General features: G+C 49.3%; 1 protein-coding gene across 1 annotated transcript in view; it reads right to left on the bottom strand.

Moving 5' to 3' along the window:
- Window positions 1-5,671: 5,671 nt before the first annotated feature.
- Window positions 5,672-21,474, bottom strand: part of LOC131291173 (cadherin-86C) — a 61,612-nt gene continuing 45,809 nt past the window's right edge. Inside the window, exons 2-14 of the mRNA XM_058320364.1 lie at window positions 18,545-18,840; window positions 18,225-18,469; window positions 17,480-17,563; window positions 17,291-17,416; window positions 17,052-17,201; window positions 16,864-16,978; window positions 16,606-16,798; window positions 14,831-16,193; window positions 14,285-14,415; window positions 12,674-12,764; window positions 10,579-10,859; window positions 8,677-8,986; window positions 5,672-8,170 (exon numbers count right to left, since the gene is read on the bottom strand). Of these exons, the coding sequence (XP_058176347.1) occupies window positions 5,672-8,170; window positions 8,677-8,986; window positions 10,579-10,859; window positions 12,674-12,764; window positions 14,285-14,415; window positions 14,831-16,193; window positions 16,606-16,798; window positions 16,864-16,978; window positions 17,052-17,201; window positions 17,291-17,416; window positions 17,480-17,563; window positions 18,225-18,469; window positions 18,545-18,840 (5,884 nt within the window). The remainder of the gene's footprint in view (window positions 8,171-8,676; window positions 8,987-10,578; window positions 10,860-12,673; window positions 12,765-14,284; window positions 14,416-14,830; window positions 16,194-16,605; window positions 16,799-16,863; window positions 16,979-17,051; window positions 17,202-17,290; window positions 17,417-17,479; window positions 17,564-18,224; window positions 18,470-18,544; window positions 18,841-21,474) is intronic.

Genomic DNA, 21,474 nt, shown 5'->3' with positions numbered 1-21,474 from the left:
CGGTAGACCCAGCGCAGCATCCATTGCAGTACGCGGAAACCCATCTTCTTCATCCGTTCCGACATGGCTGTTCCGCTGCTTAGACTGTTCTGCTGCGCTGTGAAAAAACGTTGATCCGATCGTTAGTAGCTCCCCCATCGATTGTTTATAGGCTTTACTTATTTATAATTTTATTAAAATGTACCTATTGTAAGCTACAACCAGCTGCGTCCCACCCTCACGCGATGACGTTTCGCTCAAAGCCTACTAGTAAAGCGAACGATGTACCGGTTAACACATTTTGAAATGCATCACGCTGTTTACTTCGGTAAGGGATGGAGTTTTCTTCACTGTTAGCTCAACAAGGAGCGTTTCGTTGAATGTATGACTTTGTTGAAACTCAACAATCTGTTTTCAACTGCAACAAACTGCTTTTTCTCCAACTGCGTTCCTAGCATGATGACGTTTCCATGAAGATCAAGGGCGGCTGGATGCGTCCGCTGGACCGATTTGAAATTAATCTCGAGCCGTTGCCTTCGGTGATTAATGTTTTGCTAGAACTGCATTCATTTGCATTTTTATGGAAGCTTGGTCTATTTATTAGTTGTTGAAAAACAAGGCTCAGATACTATTTTATGAAACAACTTCATCAACAATTATCGTGCTAACGCAATTTTTCACATTTCCGCCTAAAGGTATGCAATGCGATGACAAACCGTTGAACCGTTGCCTTTCCGTTAAAAGAACCAACCGGTTTGATTTGAGGGTAAATTTATTTTACATACTAAGTTGTAAGTTTAAATTGTTACTATATCTGTAGAGGTGTATCTTCAATATTCTCTTTATGCAAACACCCTATTAATTCTTTCCGAGAATTTAGTGGTAGCTAGTTAAACGTTAATTTCCGCTAGTTTGCGCCCTTCTTATTTCCTAATCTACAATTGAATTGTTCCCTTTTTTTACATATATTTTATCCTCTATTTTTTTTCAAATAATGTTATTTAAATAATTCATTGACCATCCTCTATTTTTTTTTCTTTCGGTTTTGTAAATTTATGATGTAGCGACATCATTTATGAAATTGAGTTTTGGGAGAGGAATTTATTGCCTTTTTACTAATTTTCTTTTTTTCTTTCATGCTATAGTTTTTGTGATATCGCTTTTTTTTGTGATTACTTTTCATTCGTAAAAAAAGTTTTCCCGTAAACAAGTTATTTCATTTTTCTCTTCCTCTCCTCTTTATTCGCTTTTCTTCTTCACACCAGTCACTGGAGCACTCCATCGATGCTCGTCTTCTCTTCTCTTCCATGTTTATCCCTCCAGGGATTTTCGAATGAGTTCGTAGCCTTCGTCTGCTACTATCGCCTACGCCTGACGGATACGCATGTACCCGGCGGCGTACGCCCTTGCCGACTCCACGAGTGTCGGCGACGGATCCAGCTCCTTATGGGTTTCTAGTATACCGTGACTATAGTCGTAGCACTTTTCGGGGACTGGGTACTTCCCCCAACGCTCGCCGTAATCCTCACTCGGGTCTCCTGCTTCTAGCGAATGGTAAATTTTCCTCAGGGTCTCCATTGCGTTTGACTCCTTGTTCACCATTTGCGGACTCTTAAATAGTACTTTTCCTACCCCTAGTCTCCTCCCCCCCCCCTCCCCCTGTCCCCGTCTCCTTTCCCCTTGTTTACAGGTGTTATCGTATGGTCATCACCTGAAAGGTTTTTTGCTTTGCTTTCATATGTAACTTCTCCAATTTCTCTGGGAACCTACATTTTTGGGTCAGCCTGTCTGTCTCGAACGGAAGTCGGTTTTTCATCGTTAACCGTTCTACCGGCCGCGTTGGTAAAAAAAAGTTGCACCGTCGACAAGGCGTTGTTCACATTACGCCGCCGACGTCGCTTGCATAATCAGACTATCAAATAAGCTGGTTGTTAACACGGGGCCCGATACCCATGGTTTTCCCAATGGGGGCGTAAACAAGATTTTGCAATGTTGTTCTTTGGTGTTCTATGTTCGAGTTGGAACAATTTGTTGCTGGCCAGCAAAGGAGTATCTTTCGGCCGAAATGTTTGTTTGCTTTCACACGCTCTTCTTTGATTCCCGCCAAACTGAGTTTTCAAATATGGATTGTTACTTCAGTAATTGTCGATGACAGCATAATAAACTAAATGCAGGCTTTCGCATAGTTGGATAACAAACCAGCGCTCTTAATCAGGTCAACTAACGGGCGTGGCGAGTGTAGAGCAAGAGAAAACATAGCTCGTAAACGAGATATATAACTAAGAACTTTAGGTATATGAATGTAAAATTGACAAATAAAATCCCACTTGAACTCAACAGAGACGAATGACCGGAGAGTTCAAAGTCTCTAAAATAAAAAAAAGGAACTTGAACTCAAGCCGAAGGTGTAAAGGTGTCTCTTAATGCAGTCGGAGGCTTTGCTTCCGGTCTTTGTTGACGTTAACAGCAACTTCTGCAGTAAATAACAGCGCTAGAGTTAACAGGAAAAAGCTAGAAAATAGAAAAAAAAAGTCGAAAAAAGGCCCGAGCTCGACCGAGAGACACAGTGGCGGATTAACAAATTAGGAGGCCCCACGCGGAAAATCAAACAGGGCCCCTTTGATCAATCTTTAGGTTTTGATTTTTACAAATATTATATGTAAGCGATGCATCTGCCGTTTAGTCCTTTAAGTTTTTTTTAAATTTTTTTGTTCATTTGTTAAAGATTGAGTGTATGCAGGATTTAATTACGTTATATTGTTTCTTTTACTCAAAAAATTATGTGTTTTTTACAATTCGAGAAAGAATCAAGATTATGAAATTATTTTTAAAAGATTTATTGATTTACAAATAATGCAAACATAAAATTGAAATTATGGAACAGGCAGGATGAAAATTCAGATATTAATCTATTCAAATAAACGAAATATTGCTCGCTTGTAAATCCTAAAGTAAGTGTAAGTTCTAAATAATTTTTTTTTCGACATTTCTTCCAGGCAAAGTCATTTATGATGTCTGTTGCATCAATATTATCTGAAAATTCCTGTTCGATATAAAGTATTGCTAAACTTTTCAATTTTGTTTCACCTATCGAATTATGCAAATAGTTTTTTACCCTTTTCAAGACAGAAAACGATCTTTCTCCTGAGGAATTCGAAACTGGTATTGTTAATAGAATTTTTAGAATTACCTCAATGTTTGGTAAAGTGCAGGACATTTCGTTGCTCACACGGTAGAAATTTGTTAAATTTATATTATTTTGAGGAAGAAGCTCGTTTAATTTTTTTTGTACATTTTGCAAACCAACTGCTATATTATTTTCTTTGATAAACAATAAAAATTGTTCGATTTTATCTTCCTAACAATTTACATCATTTTTTTACATCAAACAATTTACATTAAAATTGTTCTTTTGATGAATTCAAGTCAACAAATATTTTAAACGGTTCAATGGTTTGTTCGTATTTGTCTGCTCTTTGAGCTATTTGGGCAGTTACATTATCGCAAATGCTGTAGAAGGTATTGACTCTGAAAACATTCAGATTTTTGTTTGTTCCTTTTCGAATTCGCTCATTCGAATCAAACGATAAGCCAGTTATTCTTGTAGCTTCCCTTTCCCTACTGGTTGTAGTGACTTATTGGTCGCATTCATTCTTTGCAAAATTGTATTGCAGATTATGGTCATTAAATAAATTTCAAATTTAGACATGTTTATTAACAATGATTTTGCTTCGTGAATTCTTCCCAGTTTTTTTATTTCGTCAGTAACTATTTTATTTAGCGCTTCCTTGATTTGCTGAAATCCTGCTTTGAATTTGTGTGATCCACATTGCCCTCGGGGCCCCCAGACAGCTCGGGGCCCCCCGCGGCCGGTTAGTCCACTTACCGTTAGAGCCGCTGCTGGAGAGACATGATATTTCAAAGGGAGGATCGACCCCTGTGGAACACCGTCACTCAGGTGCCTCGACGCTGAGTCTCTCGCTGGAGTCGAAGACGAGTTGACGATCACACATCCAACTAGCAAGCATCCTCTGCAGGCCGGGTGGGACCTTCATGTACTGGGCCGCTGCAGCGATCTCATCGAGTCGAGTGCCACCACCACCAGGTAGTGGTCTGGTGTCCGGCTCCATGGTGTCCAGCGACAGAACTCTGCGACGTCTCGCTAACGACTCTCATGGTTGCCTGTGTCGTCGATCGACCTCGACGGAATCCATACTGCGCCGGATGAAGGCCAGGGTTGTCCGCAGCCTCTAAATGCTCCTTGAGCCTATCGAGTATGAGGCGCTCCGTTGAGCATCCTCAGGGGTCGAAACGACGAGGACTCCCCTGGAGGAGCATGTCTTAAACCAGTGAGCCGATATCATATCAGAATAGCCGGGATTTGGGTTAGCCTCTCACAGTAAGACACAGGTCCAATCTTCGCAAGCGAGTTTGTTACAATAGCGTATTCCAGAGGCCTTTCAGAGCGGTGTTCTTTCGCTGCGTCGCACATCGAACAGGTTGGATTTTTGATTAGAAAAAATACAGGGCTTTTTATTGATCATTTTCATTGCCAGCACTCACACATGGTGTGCTACTAATGTCCTTCCTAGCGGTTGCCGCCTCGACCCAACTCGCCTTCCTTACCATTAAAAGAGTGCTCAATACCGCGCAGCTACTCGCAGTACAATACAAATCATCTCTACCCATTGAAAGGAGTTTTACTTCTTTTACACAATTGTTGCACACCGCGCTGTCTAAGTTTTAGTTCTACTGTATACGCTCCTACGATGCGTTGCTTCTCCTCGCATCCCCGCTTCCAATAACTGCAACTAGTATGCCACTCATGCAGAGCATTTGCGCCCGCACCGGGCTATATCAACACGCTCACGCGATCCTCCCGCCATATGTACAGTTGTGTGACAGGTTTGATGCCGCAGTTTGTGCCGCCATATTTTTTTGTTTTTGCTAAACGATTCCTAACCTTCCTGCTCGCCCTCCGCGAGGCGCCGCTCGAGCGGTCTTAACATACTTGAACTATACATTATAGCCTACGCTCCGCTACGAAGAAACGAAGAAACGAACTACAGAGTAATGTGTGCACAAGTTCTGGACTTCTAAAACAATATAATAATAATAAAAAAAAGTATACATACATATAGCTAGGGGTTCTACATTATGTCTGTAAAATATCTACGTCGGTGTCGGTATGTACCATAGAAGACTTGTTTGTTTGTTTGTTCTTTTGCGATGTCTAAAAGGATGCTCGCACCTAAGTTGCGTGGTGTGCCCTACCGGGAATAATCTACTCAGCCCTACGGGGGAGTGAGGGGGAGGGTAGTGGCGCCAAACGTCAAATGAATGAAGCGTATCGGGGGCCAACTAGAAACGCACACCCGGGAACACCACAAATATGGCAGTTGTCGCAAAGACGGTTGTGTCTGGGGCAGCAGGCAGCGTTCTCTAAGTGTATATAATGGTGTGGTTGTCGGTCCGCGTCGTCAAAATGGCGTCCGGTTAGGCGCGGGCTGCTGTTTTGTACTGATGGGAGGCGTACCTCTACCGCTACACGAGTCTACACGCGGCACCTAGGGTCTAAACGGCTCGGTCCTGTGGGAACTATCCTCCCTATAGCTTAGGTCCTGGACGGTTGTTAATCACTGCGCCGCTTGGGACGAGCAAGCCGCCGCCGCTGGCGGCTCGACTCGCGCCGTTAGGAGAACGGCGGGGTGTCGCTCTCGGAGCGGATCTGCCGGATGCGCACGTCGTCGTAGGCGATGGTGAAGATGCTCTTCTTGTCCGCGATCCGGTTCCGGCTCTTGCCCTTGGTGTTGAGCAGCGAGTTCATCGCGATGCCGGAGTCGTGGTCGTCCTCGAGTGTCGACACGTTCAGCGTCTTGGAGTTGGAGGCGGCCGACTGGGCCGGCTTCGAGCGCCCCGCCGCCCCTTGCTCCTTGGCGGGCCCGACGGTTGGTGGCGGTGGTGGCGCCTGGGCCACTGATGAGGAGTCGACAATCTTGATCTGCACCTTGTTGTCGCGGCTGACGATGGGCGGCGTCTCTGGGTAGAGGTAGTGCGGCAGCTTGTCCGGCGGGGCCGGAATCTGCGGCGTCGGGTCGTACTCCGCCTCGAAGCGATGCTCGGAGTGCTGCAGCAGCGGGTGGCTGCCCGGTTCCGCGCCCTGCGTGCCCACCTTCCGCGCGTGCTGCAGGTCCTCCTTGAGGAGGCGGGCCGTCTCCTTCGTCGGGGGGCTGGTGCGAGGCGCCGGTTCAGGCTTCTGGGCCGGCGTTGCCCCCTTCGCCCCCGGCTCCTCCACGCTCGACCCGGCCGGCGGTGCCTTCTTCTTCGCCCCCGCTCCCGCCCCCGCCGTGATGGTCGTCGTCGAGCTGGTGGTGGTGGTGGTGCTGGTCAGCGTTTGCGTCGCATTGCCGCCGGCCGCCGGCGGCTTCCGCTGCTTCTCCAGCGAGTCCGACTCCTTGCCGAGGTTGTAGTACCAGTCCATGTACTTCGGGTTGACCGCATGGTCGCGCTCGTGCTCGTTCAGCTCCTCCTCCCGCGACACGGACTTGCTGAGGCGCGGCGGCTTCGGTGCCGGCGCCTTCCCCGGCGCAGGTGCTGCCGGCGACTCGGACGTCGTCAGCCGGATGCGCGTGGTGGTCGTCGTCTCCTTCTTCTCGTCGGGCGCCCGCGCCCCGCCCGCCTTCGGTGACACCGTCACCGACTTGCTCGTCTTCGTCACCGAGTAGCGGTAGTCCTCGACGTCGGACGTGATCTCGTCCAGGCTGTCGGCGGAGAAGTAGTTCTTCTGCACCACCACCTCCTTCTCCGAGCCGTCCGAGTCCTCGTAGTACTTGACGTTCTTGCGGTACACCTTCTTGCGCCGCCCGGTGGGGGGCGGGGCGCCGCTGGCACCGGGCAGCGAGTCGGAGATCTCCAGCAGCACGTCCCGCTTCAGCCGGGGCGCCTGCCCCTCCTTGCCCTCCTTCGCGCGCGACAGCTCCTCGTTGCGCTTCCGGCGCAGGATGCTGGTGCGCGTCTCCTGATGGGCGTTACCGCGCCCCGGGCCCGTCCGGCCCCGGCTCCCCGCACCCCCGCCCGGCTGGTGGCGCTGGTGCTGGTAGTGGTGGTTGCTGTGGTGGTGATGGTGGTGCTGATGCAGCAGCAGCTCGTCGTCCTCCTCCTGGATCGGCGTGCGGATCTTGCGCTTCACCGACTCGACCATCACCACCCGGCTCCGGTTCGCCCTACCCCGCTCGCCCCCCGTCGAGTCGCCGCCGCTGCCCTGCCCCTCCCCACCCGCCCGCATGTACGTCTTGGACTTCTTCCGGTGGCGCCGGCGCTTGATCAGGTACACGCCGTCCGGGCTGTCCGGCGGACTATAGCGCACGTACTCGTACTCGTCCTCCGACAGCGAGTCGTCGTTCTCGCTGCGGGTGCGCCGCCGATTCCACCGGCCTCCTCCACCACCTCCCCCACGCACCGGGTCCGTCTGCGTGCCGGTGTCGCAGTCGGTCTGGGTCGCCGCCACCACCACCGCCAGCGACTGGCACGGCAGCGACTGCGTCTCGAGCGCCTGCTCGTACTGCGTGTACTTCTCCTCGAGCTTCTCCTTCTCGAGCAGGATCTGGCGGAGCAGCGCGTTCTGCTGCTTCAGCGAGTGCTCCAGCTCCTGGTGGATCAGCGAGTGCGTCGACACGGCCGGCTTCATCCCGTCCACCGCGTCCTCGTCTTCGTCGTCGTCGTCCGCGAGCCGCTGGTGCGAACCCTTCACCGCACTGATCTTCACCTCCGTCACGTGCTCTCCGCGCACGCCCGGTCCGCCCCGCCCGCCGCCCGCCCCCGGCACCTCGTTCGGCATGGTCTGGATGAAGGTGGTGCCCGGCAGCAGCTGGTAGTGCTCGCGGATGATCTGCTTCCCGTTCGCCTGCTCCTCGATGTAGCGCCGCATCAGGATCTCCTTGCCGCCGTTGTCCACCATGATGTACTGCGGCTGGGCGCCCCCTCCACCACCGCCTCCAACCGCTGCCACACCTCCACGCTGCTGTTGCTGCTGCTGCTGCGGCTGGGGCGGTATGTTCACGTAGATGTTCTCCTCGTCGTGGCGACCGCGCGTAATTAGCCGCAGGATCTCCGCGTTCCCATCCTTAATGAAGTACTGATCCCGTGGTTCCGCGTGTTCGTCTCCCGGGTGGGTGACCAGCGTTGCGGGTACCTAGAGGGCGGAGAGGAGGGAGAGTGGATTAGTTAGGTCCAGCCTCCACAGGACTCGGGATTCTCCGTTAAGTGATTCAAAGTGAGTGAGTGATTCACTTCGTCACAATGAGTGCATCGATTCTGATTCACCAAGGTTATTTATTTTGGCTCATTTACGATAAGTCAGAATGATTTATCTCACTCAGAATGCTATTACTCAGTGAAGAGAGTTAGGTTCATGATTCGACCCAGGAAGAATGAATTGGCTCATTGAGAATGATTTAAAAGAGCGTCCCTCTTAGGGAGTTCAACCACTCTCCGAGTGTACTGTACGAGTACTGAGTGAGCCAAATCATTCTCACTAGGTCCAATCATTCTTAGTCAGCCTAATCATTCTCACTAAGTGAAATCATTCCGAGCAAGCCAAACCTTGCTGAGTGAATTAAAGCTGGTCCAACTCACTCACTGTGAATCGACTCGCGTTACTGACTCGTTATTCCCATCCCTAGCCTTTGAGTCTCTTACCGCGTGCCCCTGGCGTTTGAAGCTGCCACGACGCTCGTAGTTCAAGTCACTGCCCCTGTCCAGCTCGTGCCGTCGCATCGAGTCGTCGTCGATCGGGAGCGGCTCGTGGTCGATGGCTGGCTTTCCGCCACCACCGCCGCCCCCGCCCGCATGATGGTGATGGTGGTGGTGGATGCGCTTCAGCGACTGATACTCCGGATCGTGCTCATCCACGTCCTCCACGTACATGTCCCGGTCCGCGTTCAGCAGGTTCGTGCGCGACCGGTGCAGGTGCGCGTCGTCCTTCGCCGACTTGTTCTTCATGTCACTCCTGCGAAACGAGACGATGTTCAGACGCTTATGAAGCCAATGCCACTCCTCAACAGTATCCTCCAGCGCAGTAGGTCGGTTTCAGAACGGGAATCTTTAGGATTCAACACGGCGCCACTAGCCTTAACGTTATCAGCCTGTAGCTACGAGCCACTGTCATTTACCGCCAGTAGCTATGTCTTAGCTAATCCTCGAAACGGTTAGTAGCAGAAGAAACCACTCCATTCTACTCCAGTTAGAAATTTGATCACTCTAAAAGAGCCTCTTCATGCACTGTAATTTGAATCAGTGCTTTATTGGCGGGCTATTTCTAATCCAAGGTCCGATTGGTCAGAATTTCGTCTTCAGGAGAATCGAATGAATTCGAAGAAATACGTTGACCTCGAGCTCTAATGAATTGGTAGAAACCCGTACGACAAACCCTCATGACTCAAGTCTAATACTGCTCCAGAGGATTTCGGATATAACCAGGTTATACTTTAATCAAAATGAAGGGTATGAACCAATCAGACTGCTATTGACATTGTTTGGCATTGAGCCGATAACTTCAATCTCTCAGATTATAGTAATAGAAGAATCTACACTTCCGGGAAAAGCCGTGATCTGGATTATCTTCCACGTTTGAAGCCTTCTACTTCGCACACGGATTGAAAGAAAACCTTGAACACACTGCAATTAATGGATAGTATTTCTCTACCAAAGTATTTGCACTTCGAGCCACCAAAATCGTTATGCACATGTCGAAAGAGTATGAACAATACGTCGTAAACATATGCAACAGACTGAGGCATGTATTCTACGTGTGCTCTTGAGCTGTTTTTTAGTCCTTTATATGAGTTCCTATCCAAATTCCTGAAACCAACATGGACGCCACTTTTGTGCCACAATCGCTTGCTCTAAATTCAGGAATGTCTGAGAGGCTCTACCTTTAGCAGCAACACAATTCTCGCGCAATAAAGCCTACAGGAAAGCAACGCGTCACTGGTCTACTTCCAACGCGCTTCGGAGAGGGATTCCTTTAACTTCCACCAGGATACTAAGGGGGACGATAGGCAGCGGGCGCTACTACAATTGGCTACGACTACTACCGGTACACTAGTACTACTACTACGCCTCCGTTACCACCACAAACATGTAAGAGCGTGCCGAAGGGAAGGAGAGTAACCGCTTAATCAGGTTGGGTATATTTTGTTGAGGCGATACCCCTTTGGAGGTGTTAAACAGAATCTCACCCGCCGTAACAAATCAAAGATGGCTACCGTGTGCGCAAAGGACTTGGAGATCGGCCTTCGGTAGATGGGATTGGATTGGGTTTGATATTTGCTAAGCTTTCGGCAAAAAAAACCGCTACAGGGGTAGCTGTGGTTGTCGGTGCGCTCTGTCATACTTGGTATCAGCGCAGTGTTTGGTTCATCCTATGGTTTGTTTGTTTTAGTTCGTTAATACCATTCCGCGTCTGGGTTGGGAATGATTCACTCGAAGGATACTTAAGGATAGGTAAAGGAGGGCAGCGTGGAGAAGGGAAGGGAAAGGTAGAGGGATTAGGGGATAGCTATCCGCATCGAAGATGGCGCCATGACGCGCCATACTGACCTAATTTTAACCGTATGCTTCTCCGACTTCCGCCGCCCATTGCCACCGTGTCCGCCGCCGCCGCCGCCGCCGCCACCGCCGCCACTGTCGTCCTCGTGCCGGTCGCGCCCCTCGTCGTCGACGTCACCTCCCCCGTCGCCGGCCGCGTCCGCCGACGCCGCTAGTGTGCCTTTGGCAATGTCCCGTCGTCCTCGATACTCCCAGTGCGTCGGCTTGGTACGGGAATCGGTCGATCGATTCGCTGCTGACCAGGCTTCTCTTCGTCCCATCCATTCGGCGACCTGCGATGGGGTTTTGTCGTGGACGACGATCGTACATCGACGGTGACAGATGTGTGGGTATGGGAAGTGATGATGACGGTTCGTTTTGTGTTTTTTGTTTGTTTATTTGTTTGTTTGTTGTGTTTCAATATTTTAATGGTGACGAGAGTGAAATGGGAAAAAACGGGGAAGTGGGACACAGAGCGACGGGATGAAATGAGGGGGATGGTAGTTAAAGTATCCGATTGGGCGCACGAGGATGTACGCAGGAAACGGAGAGAAAGAGTATGATGAGTACGAACAGTAAAAATTTTAAGCACATGAAAATGCCAATGAAGATGGCAAAACAAACCCGAACAAAGTTTGGTGCGTTACGAGGAATATCATTTAACAAAGAAGAACCAAAAGAGCAAAAACAAAGCACAAGATCATCGTTTTGTAGGGGACGTAGAAACGGAAAGGGGAGGGGGAGAAAAGAAGAAATAGAAAGAAAGAAAACAAAAAAAAAGAAAAATAAACCATTGATTTACCAAACAAAACAGAAAAAAAATTAAGGAAAAATAGGAGTGGGTACAGAAAAATATAATTTAAAAAAGGAAACCGAACAAATGAAGAGAGAAGGAGAACGGGTGAGTCTCGCTTCAAAGTATGCAATGATGGATAGGGGCTTGCGGGATGGGATTTAAATTTGGAAGGCAACAATGCTAAAGTATGGAAAAACACACAAGCACACACACTCACACAAACACGGATGCACAAGGCACGTTGCAAAAACAAGCAAGGCATACTACAGTATCTTTGCTTCGACATGAAGCTCAAATGGAATCTGGATAACAACACCTGTGGTGGTAAGGATTGTGGTCCTTTACGTAGCTATTCTAATCCTTTTTTCGTGTCTGATTTGACTATATGGAGTTACCGTGGCACGTACCGTGGTTGTAAGTTACACATACGTACATTTTTGTTGCTATTTTGATTACTTTTGAAGCGACGGACAAGCATTTCGAGCAAGGAAGCATACGGTTATAGATAACAAAGTGACAAAGCGTACACAACAATAACAATAAATTGTAAAAACACTCAAAGCTAGCTACAGAAACATCGTTTCAAAGCTGGTAACGCTCCGTAACGCCTTCGACCAACGCGTTCGAGCGATTATACGAAATCGGCGTTAGAAAAGGCTCCGCTGGGGATCCGATTAACAGACGCGTTGATCAACACAGCCACACTTTCCGTTTAATCCCCCAGTGGGGATAAGTAATGCAATGGATGAGTGATTATACAGTTAAAAGTGCCCTTTGGTGCAAACGTTACGTTCAGTTTTAGTGATAAGTACTATGCACTAATGTAATGTACTCTTTTATTTGTTTTGTTAACACGCAATTTGATTTTGCAGGCAAAGCATGTTACCGATACCTTCTGCCTTTTGCCGCTCGTGTGTGCGTGTGTGTGCATTGCCATTGTGTTATAACTGGTTTTTAATCAACTATTCATCATGTGCTCGTAACCCGGGGTGAAGGTGCTTGGTTTTTGTTCCATTCTACCAGGAGTTGTGATCTTAAATGTGTGCAAAATTAGTACATCCTTTGAAACCGCGTAAACACACACACACTTTGACGGAACAGGAAAATGACAACAACATGCAGAAGCACAGGAGAATGAACGGAAAAGAACCGAAAAAGGGACATGAAAACTTGGGAGTGGGAGTTTGTGCGGGCGTTTGTCGAGGACGAAACGAGTTTGGCTTTGTTGGGATTGTGCTAGTATAACATGAAACACCGGTATGGGGTACGGGTGTGGTATGTATGGGATCATAAGAAGAAATGCGAAACTACCTGCACAGATTTGGATTGTTTTCCAAGCCCTTGCTTTCTATGAACAAGATGTACATCATCTTCGATATTATTCACCCGAAGTATTCTTTTTCTGGGAAAACAAACGAAGACATTGAGAGCGATAGAGGGAGAGAAAGAGTGATAGAGAGAGTGATAAAAAAAGAGGGAAGGGAGTGGGGTTGGGGGTGGAAAAAGTGGGAGGAAAAAAAACACACACACGCACACAAATACACAAAAAGGAATGAGGACACAGAGTCGCCATGATTACAAGATTACACGTCGAAGGAGAGAGCGAAGGAAGAGAAAGAAAGAGACAAATAGAAAGAGAGAGAAAGAGAGATAAAGAGAGAGAGAGAGAGAATTCGAGAAACATCACATATTATTGGTTTAGTTCAGTTCAGGTGGTGGTGAATTCGATGCTCCCGGGCACAAACTTTTCCTGCAGAAACGCAGGAGTTTCCACCGGGTGTTCGCCCCTTTTCCAACCGGAATCGGAAAAATCGGTCCGTGATCATAGGCAGTTGGCTTGTGGGAATGGTGTGGTGAGGGAATGGTTGTTTGTTTGTCTTTAGCGCGAATGGTAAATGTATTCAACTGCAGACTCAGAAACTCGCTTGTTATTCGATGTGAATGCTGAATATTTCCCCAAAATTTTCCCCTATCCTTTTGCATGTCGCTTGTGATGGGCAAGCCAATGGATCCTCTCCTCGGTTAGGAAGGTGGAAGGTGTGTTAGTAGTTGTGGCAACCGAAGCAAGGCCAAGAACGAACCAGAAACCCAACGTGAAAGCAAAACCCAACAAACTTTTCGCTGTTAGACACGGGTAATGTAAAGTAACACTAGAAAACTGGGGTTTTCCAGGGGAAAGTAGTTTTTTACAACAAAAAATATAATAAGGATACGCAAACATGCAAACAATAAAACCCTTAGTAACATAAATATAGCCTAAACGTAAGAAAGTGAAACCCCAAACGTGAAGCAATGTGCAGGAAGGCATAAAACCAGGGATCGAATAAACGGAAAACAAATACCGAAGGCGCAAACATAAAGTAGAGTAGTTTAGAACACTGCAACACTCCCCGCGGGTGAAGAAATAGAAGGAGAAGGTAGATAGAAACAGCTACTAAAATAAAAATACACAAGAATGGCAGTGGAACACGATGTAAAATGGCCCTTCACCAAAACGTAAACACGTTAAAATGGTTTCGTAAATTGAATGTAAAATGAAAGTGGAACAAAAGGAGCAGCAGAGGAAATGGAGCGACGAAGAAAGATCGGAAGAACCGCGTGTTGGGAAAGCGTAAAGGTTTGCTTACAATCATGGGTTTCATTAGAATATGTTGGGCGTCTACGAGAACAGGTAGCATTTGGTCCGCTTATGACCTGGGGTCATACCCGGAAGGAAGAACCTAGCCGAAAGTGCGAGGGCGTGTGAGTGTATAGGTGAGTGAGTGAGGCGACTGTTCCGTTTGGATAACACTGATGACGAGCTGCGAGCTTGAGGTGGAAGGCAAAGAACGGGAAGGGTCCTACGCAACCGATTGGGGTGATAATGATGGCTGGTAGAAGGGGTGGGAAGGTGGTAGGTCGTATCGGTAGGGCGCTACTTACCGGTTGGTGGCGTTCAGGGGACACCGCGGGCAGATGCAGCAAAGCAGCAGCGTCAGGATGCCGAGCGCCAGCAGAATTGCGAGGAAGATCAGCAGCCAAAACAGGACACGATTTTCCGCTTTGTAGAGGATCTGTCGGTGGGAGAAGGAGGGGAGCAGAGAGATGTGTGTATTAGTAGAGGTGGATGTGAGCTGAACGAAAGGGTTTCTATTCTACTAGTGTTGTGCCTTATGAATCTTTCGGGGTGACTCAATCACATGAATCTTTCATCCAAGAGTCATTCCGATTGATTCATGAATCCTTTGGGATTCAAATTTCAAACATGAATATCTACTACTGATGGGCTCCGGAACCGGCTCAGGGTTGAAGTGCTTGCTCCGGCATTAGCCAACAAACGGTTCTGAACTAACGGCTTCGGAGCTAGCTCCGTACTAAAAGAACAAGATCTGATTCCAAATTAACAACTCCGGAGCCAGAGCACTATTACGTAATGTCAAGAAGGAGCTTATTTCGGAGCAGTTTAGTTCATTACTAGTTTCTACTTACGGCACTGCGTTCCTCCTGGCTGATGATGTTGGTAACCGTGCCGTTGATCGAGAGGCGTTGCTGGATCTTCTCGATGTCGACGACGGAGTCGGTGTCGTAGAGGATGGTGGCGATAACCACCGAGCGCTCCGTGGCACTCGCGCCACCTCCTCCGCCACCGCCCAGAATATCTGTAGGGATGCCGCCGTCACCGGACGTGTACGGCCGCAGCTCCTGGATGATGACGCGACCCCCGGTGATGTCGGCTAGCGTGTCCTGCACCTTCTTGCGGTCCGGATCGCGCCCCGGGACGATGAAGGTGACGGTGCGGGTGCGGCTCTCGGGCGGGTACACGCGCACGGTGGTGGTGGAGAAGCGCACCGGCACGCCGAGATCGAAGGCTCGCGCCGTCAGGACGAACACGTCCGCATCCTTCTGCTGCTGTTGCTGACTAGAATCGGTGTCGGTCGGCGCGGAGTTGCTCTGCCGCCGTCGGCGGCGGCGGTTCTGTGTGGTGCGGGGCACGAGGGGCGCATTGAGCCGCAGCTCGCCGGTGATCGGGTGCAGGAAGAACTTGTTCTCGTAGTTGCCGTAGATGAGCTCGTACCGGACCTCGTTGTTGGGCGCCTCGGCGTCCCGGTCGGTGGCGTGGATGATGGCGGGTGCGGTGAAGTTGCGCAGGTCCGCGGACAGGATGAACTCGTACAGGGGCTTGTCGAACGTGGGCGTCTCGTCGTTGACGTCGATCAGCCGGATGACGAGCGGGACCTGCGCCCGGTTGCCGATGCCATCGTCGTCGCGGGCCTCCACCCACAGGTGATACTCCGGCATCGCTTCCCGGTCGAAGCCGTGGTTGCTGAGCGCGACCGTGACGAGCCCGGAGGCCGGATCGAGCTGGAGCGAGGTGTTCTGAGCGCCCAGGATTTGCGTGTAGCGGACTCGACCACCGAGCCCGGCCGTGTCGACGTCGGTGGCGTGCACCTGTACGACGCGCGTTCCGGCCGTCATGTTCTCGGGCAGGTCCACGAGATAATCGCTCTGCTCAAAGACCGGCGCGTTGTCGTTCACGTCCGACAGGTAGACGGTGACGTTGACCAGCGTCGAGAGGTTAGTGGCCGGGCCAAGCTCCTGTGCCAATATTTGGAAGTGCACGTAGGTTGCGGCCTCGTAGTCCAGCCGGGAGTTGTCACGCACGCGCACAACGAAGTTGGCGTGGCCCTCCGCGACGTTCGGTGAAATCTCAAACGTGCCATTGTTGCCGAGCAGTGTCAGCGAGAACACACCGTTCTTGCCCGCGTCGTCGTCCATGACGCGGGGCGTGTACGGATCGGTGAATGGTAGCACCGTCCCGGGAGCTGCATTCTCTTCCAAACGGGCCACGTAGCTACAACGAACGAAACAAAACAAGGAATTATCAGAAGGGAGCGGTACTGTACTGTGAAATCCAGTTCCGAAACCAGACTCCCGATCTAGAATCCGCCCCCAACACAGAACACCTACTTAAAATCCCTTGGAATCCGGGTGGAATCCATAAGGACCTAAACCCAGATCAGTTAGGATATATATCTGTTATAACAGGGATGTGGATTGAGCTCGAGGAGAATTGCTAACGAATCCAGACTCCCGATCCAGAATCCGACTTTCGATCCCTTGGAATCCGGCGGGAATCCAACATTAGGACCTATATTCAGATCAGTTAGGATCGAGATCTGTATCATAACAGTGATTCGGATTGAACTCGGTGGATCGATTCGGCCGGATTTAGGGCTGTATAGGCTGAGTGACTTGATACTCACTGGTCGTTCTCAAAGTATGGCGGTGAGTTGCTGCGCTCGGGCAGGAAGAATGCCAGCTGTACGGTTGTCGCCATTGCCGGCGGCTCGTCCCGAGCAACCTTCACCTCCTCCGCGATCACCGTCAGCAGTACGGGGTCACCGGCGTGCGTCAGGGCCAGAATGTCGTCCAGTGGGCGAAGCAGCGATATTTCCCCTACAGCGGAAGAAAGAAACAGCGTGAGTGTGTGACTTTGCAGGTTGTGGCTTGCCCGTGCCTACCGCTGGTTTCGTTAATATCGAAGAACGACGTGAACGGGTTGCCCTCTGACACCAGCCCGTACCGGATCTCACGCGGTACTCCCTTATCACCGTCCTCCGCATGCACCTGGAGGACCTGTGTGGGAACATATAAAGAGAATTTGCGTAAATCTCCGGAACATCGAAAAACTTTGACAGGTGTCGCTTACCTTATCGCCCGGTATCAGGCCAGCGGGGAGTCGCGTTACAGGTGGCGCCACCGTGAAGACTGGAGGAACATCCTGGACGTCCTCGACAATGACCACCACCTCTAGGCCGGCGATGTTGCGCGTGTCTTGCCCCGGTTCCGCATACGCATCCTTTTGTACGCAAAGAAAGAATGTCATAAACCACTTGTTGGCTTAGATACTCATCAATGTAAGGAGAGATTTGGGCGTGAGGTACTTACATTGGCTAGCACGGTCAGGTGGTACATCGCCTGCTTCTCGAAGTCCAGCTGACCGAGCAGGAAGATCGTGCCCTCGGTCGTGTCGGGTGTGATGATCTTTTGCCTGATGCCGAACAGTGGCGAACCCTGTGGAAGTAAAACATCCATTTAGAACCTCGATGCCTCCATGCTTCACATTCACGCCCTTACCCATAGTTCAAGATAGACCGACTTTGGAAGCAACGGATTCTTGTTGGCCAGCACGTAGTCGAGCTCGGTGCCCTTTTTGGCGTCCTGTAAGGGGAGAGAACACACATCCGTTGTTAGGGTAAACCAATGGCGTTTTGTACTCCAACTACGATCCGTATCAAATAAACTTTCATTAAGAAATCTGTTCCAGTCTATAAAGCAAATACCAAGAAAACCACCCGGAGCTAAAATTGCAATTTTTTCCTGCGGATTGCTTGATGCCATCGAATGTCACGAAGAGGTAAACGATGATGATGAATTTATAATGACACTCGTTGCATACTGCAGTCCGAAAATGGGTCAACGATGTATTCGCATGATGAATGTGAGCCTGTATCAGGTTTGCGATCATCGACCCTTTCCTAGGCAGGTCCCAGCTAGTGTTGGGTAGTGAGTTGATGAGCTATCTAGCTCACTTTTCTAACCTTACTGCCTGAAACAAAACACTTGCCAGTGAGGTTGAAGGACGTGGTCCATGAGTCACTTCGCTTAGTAGCTCACTCTACTGTCTTAATGTACTGAGGTGACCCACTGAAAAGAGCTACTTGTTAACGTAATCCCTCCAACGAACTTTAATATGAAACTTTGTATAACTGGACTGGTTCAAAGAAGTCTCTGAGGCAGAGATCCTGTTTCCGCCGCATAATTCATATACCCTCCTTGGATGAAGTCGCGTTAACAAGCTTCCAATGTGCATGGAACCTACCTCTGGCACCATGATGATGCCGGCCTTGTGCGGAAAGATCACATCGTGCGGCGTGGTGAAGTTGGTCGCCGTTATCGAGCAGCTCTGCACCGACATTCCGCCCTTGGTGTCCTTCACCGACACCTGGAAGTCGTAGTACCGGCCTGGCTCGAGCCGGCGGGTCAGCAGCACGTTCGCCTGGCAGATCGAGTTGTATTTGGTGCACGGCAGCGACTCGATCTGTACCGTCGATGAGGATGCATCGCCTGTGGAGGGAGGGAGTTTGATGGTAACAAATATGCGTACGGAATCGGGAGGGTGGTCTACACCGTGGCACCTACCGACTAGCTCGAACTGCAGCGGATACTCGAACTCCTCGTCCGTCGCCCGCAACCGGTAGATGACGGATCCAACGGTCGCGTCTGCCGGCACCAGCACGAGCCCCATCCGGGTGGACGGATCGAACTTTGGGTCGAGGCTGGCCACCACGGGCCAGCATACGACAAGGGCAAGGCAGGCGAGGGTCAGCGCACTCCGCCTCCTTCCCGTGTCGTGCGTCTGTTTACTTCGCCTTCCGAAGGACACTCCCGCAGGCTGAAGCTCGGAGTCTCCGACGCAGGGTATCATCGTTGTATGGCTGTGTGAGAAAGAGAGATGGAAGAGCATTACAAAATATTCGAAAACCACTAAACACATCTTATTTCATTACTTTCTTTCGCTGATTCTTTGTTTGGAAAGATTGCAACACTCTTGTGTTGAGTAGTTGAGATTCAGAATAATGAATCTGAATGAATCAAAGATTCATGTTGCATCAAAATCAATGTTCAAGTTTTTGTAGGAAGACTCCCTTTTGTCATTAAAGTTTATTAAAATTCATGCTTATTCGGAAAGCTTCAAGAATGTTTGGTGATTCGGATCTTCAAAGACTCATCAATTAATTGGAATAAATCCCCCCAAGACATTCGAAAGGCACAACTCTAAAGCAAGCTATTGTAAATGCCATTTACTTTGTAATAACTCATTAGTGCATCTTTTATTCGGCTCAACTCTGAATCTTTTGGCTTTGATAGCTCCACATAGCGATCCTTCAAGTATTTGGGCATATGTGCGCAGTAATACGTTCATGTTTCAATGTTTTCATTTCAGTCCAATGTAATGACAACATTGAAAAATTGAAGATTGTTTTTTAGGTTGAAAGGATTCAACCGGAGCAGGCTTCAAACTCACAGTTGATTTAACTGCTTCGGTCGAATACTGCTTTGCGAGTCCGTCGGAGATTTCCAGCCCACCTCTTCTCCCGTCACTTCCACCCCCCCAGAGCTGTATCAGCACGCTTGCGTTTTGTGTTTGACTTTGACACTCCCTGCGTGGGAGCATTAATGCGCGAAGCTGAAAGGCCCATATTTTGCAACGTCAGTCGCAATTGCACTCGGCTACGGCGAAGGCCCTCCGACCGATTGACCGCACACGGCGATATCCCGCCCAGCGCTCCGTCCTCTACTCCCGAAAGACAGTTGAGGATGTAGGGGAGCGTGGGGTAAGATGCACCGGTAGGGTTAACTGCATTGGTATGATTCTTAGACAAATTTCCTTCGAATTCTTTGTGGATTTCATGGCTATTTAAATTTAAATTTGAAAGAGATATTAGTATAAAACTAATTGGTTCTGCAATTATGTAACATTTAACTCAATTGCTAGACATGATCCTGTTTGTTTTGGAATTATTGACACTCCACAAATATCAAAGCTCTTCAAACATCTCTAGTTGAATAATGAGTGAATAACTGCAATAAAGCGGTGTATATTGGCTCATCTTACCCTATGCACTAACGAGTTGTGTCGTTTGTTCCCTGCATGGCCAATTTCGACGACAACTTCCCAAAATGGTCCATTCGAAGCTTGTTTCCTGCTTGTGAGGCAGATTTCAACTGATCGTTTGATAATAACAATAAAATGGCAGATAAGTCACGAGACGTTTCGGGTTGAACAAGAACAACGAGACGGCCACCAATCCTGGAAAGCGTCAGACATTGTAACCACTTCCTGTACAACAGTCTGAAGTTAAAGGAATTGACAGGAAGGAACGACTACAACAAGATCTGTAAAGGGTTGTAAGCATTAAGCTAAATACCGCTCAGTAACCGTTGCGCAGCTCAATCGATCGCGAAATCGAAAATTACTCACCCGTAAGATGGAGGGGAAAAGGGGGAGGGGAGTGCAAAAATGGACATATACACACAATCACACATACGCGTAAGTAACAGCTGTTGCGGTCCGGAGCGTTCGTCTTTAAGCTGTTTAATCTCGCGGGAGGCGATTTCTGACTCTTTTTTTCCCCCTTCAACCCGGCGCCACTTTGTGCGTTGTAAGTGTGTGTGTGTGTGTGTATGTGTTCGTTTTATTGCAACCTCCAACCTTGTAATGTTTTTTTTCCAACCCGTACCAGTTTCCTTTTAAGATTGACTGCATTTTATTTCATCTCAAGCTGTTGCGAATAGTGGAGAAGGAGGGCGGGCATGGTGTGAGCCCCACGATACTGCAGATGGCGCCTGCCCTCCCCTTCCCCTTACCACCGCGAAAGCACGCGCACGTCTGCCAAACTGTCAATTAAATGTAACTGCTCAGGAGATCAACTGTTGCTAATGCAAATGGAAGGCCTTGCTTGCTGGCATTCGCAGGAATAATGTGACACCTTCCTGCACACACACTCACACACACCTGGCCGCACCTCATTAGAATATTTACAATTTGTCCGGTTCGGGTTTTTCGAGCCGTTCGAGCGGGGTTTGTGTCGGGTCAATATGTGTTCCCTCGCGCCGGCTTTGACTTCTAACAGGGAGGGCGAAATTGATTACCACCAACCGGTCCGCGCCATTACCGGCAGGCCCCGGCCCGACCATGTGTCCCTTCATTTTCGCCTACATCATTAACGCCACCGATCCGCTCCAGCTGAACCCTTCGCCCCGTGGAAAGGTGCTCACAAAGTCGCACCAGATTTGCCTCGGAATCGGCAAAACCCCGGGCAACAAAGTCTCGCTATCGCTCGCTCCGATCGATCATTCCCCGTGGTTGATCGCTTGTTAATTCTTCAGTTCACGCCGGTGATCACGGGTTTGCAGGTTTCCCCTTTCAGGTCCTTATCTAATCTAATTCGGAAAAACTTCGACCCCGGCCCGAGCAAGAAACAAATGACACACCAAATGGGAATGTGTTGCCTTCTCAGAGTTCCGAGAAACCTGTGATGATGTGGTGGGTGTGGTTAAAGATAGAC

This window comes from Anopheles ziemanni, chromosome X, assembly GCF_943734765.1.
Source record: "Anopheles ziemanni chromosome X, idAnoZiCoDA_A2_x.2, whole genome shotgun sequence".
Lineage (NCBI taxonomy): Eukaryota > Metazoa > Arthropoda > Insecta > Diptera > Culicidae > Anopheles > Anopheles ziemanni.
The sequence above is the reverse complement of the archived record's forward strand: the minus strand, read 5'-3'. Positions and strand labels throughout refer to the sequence as shown.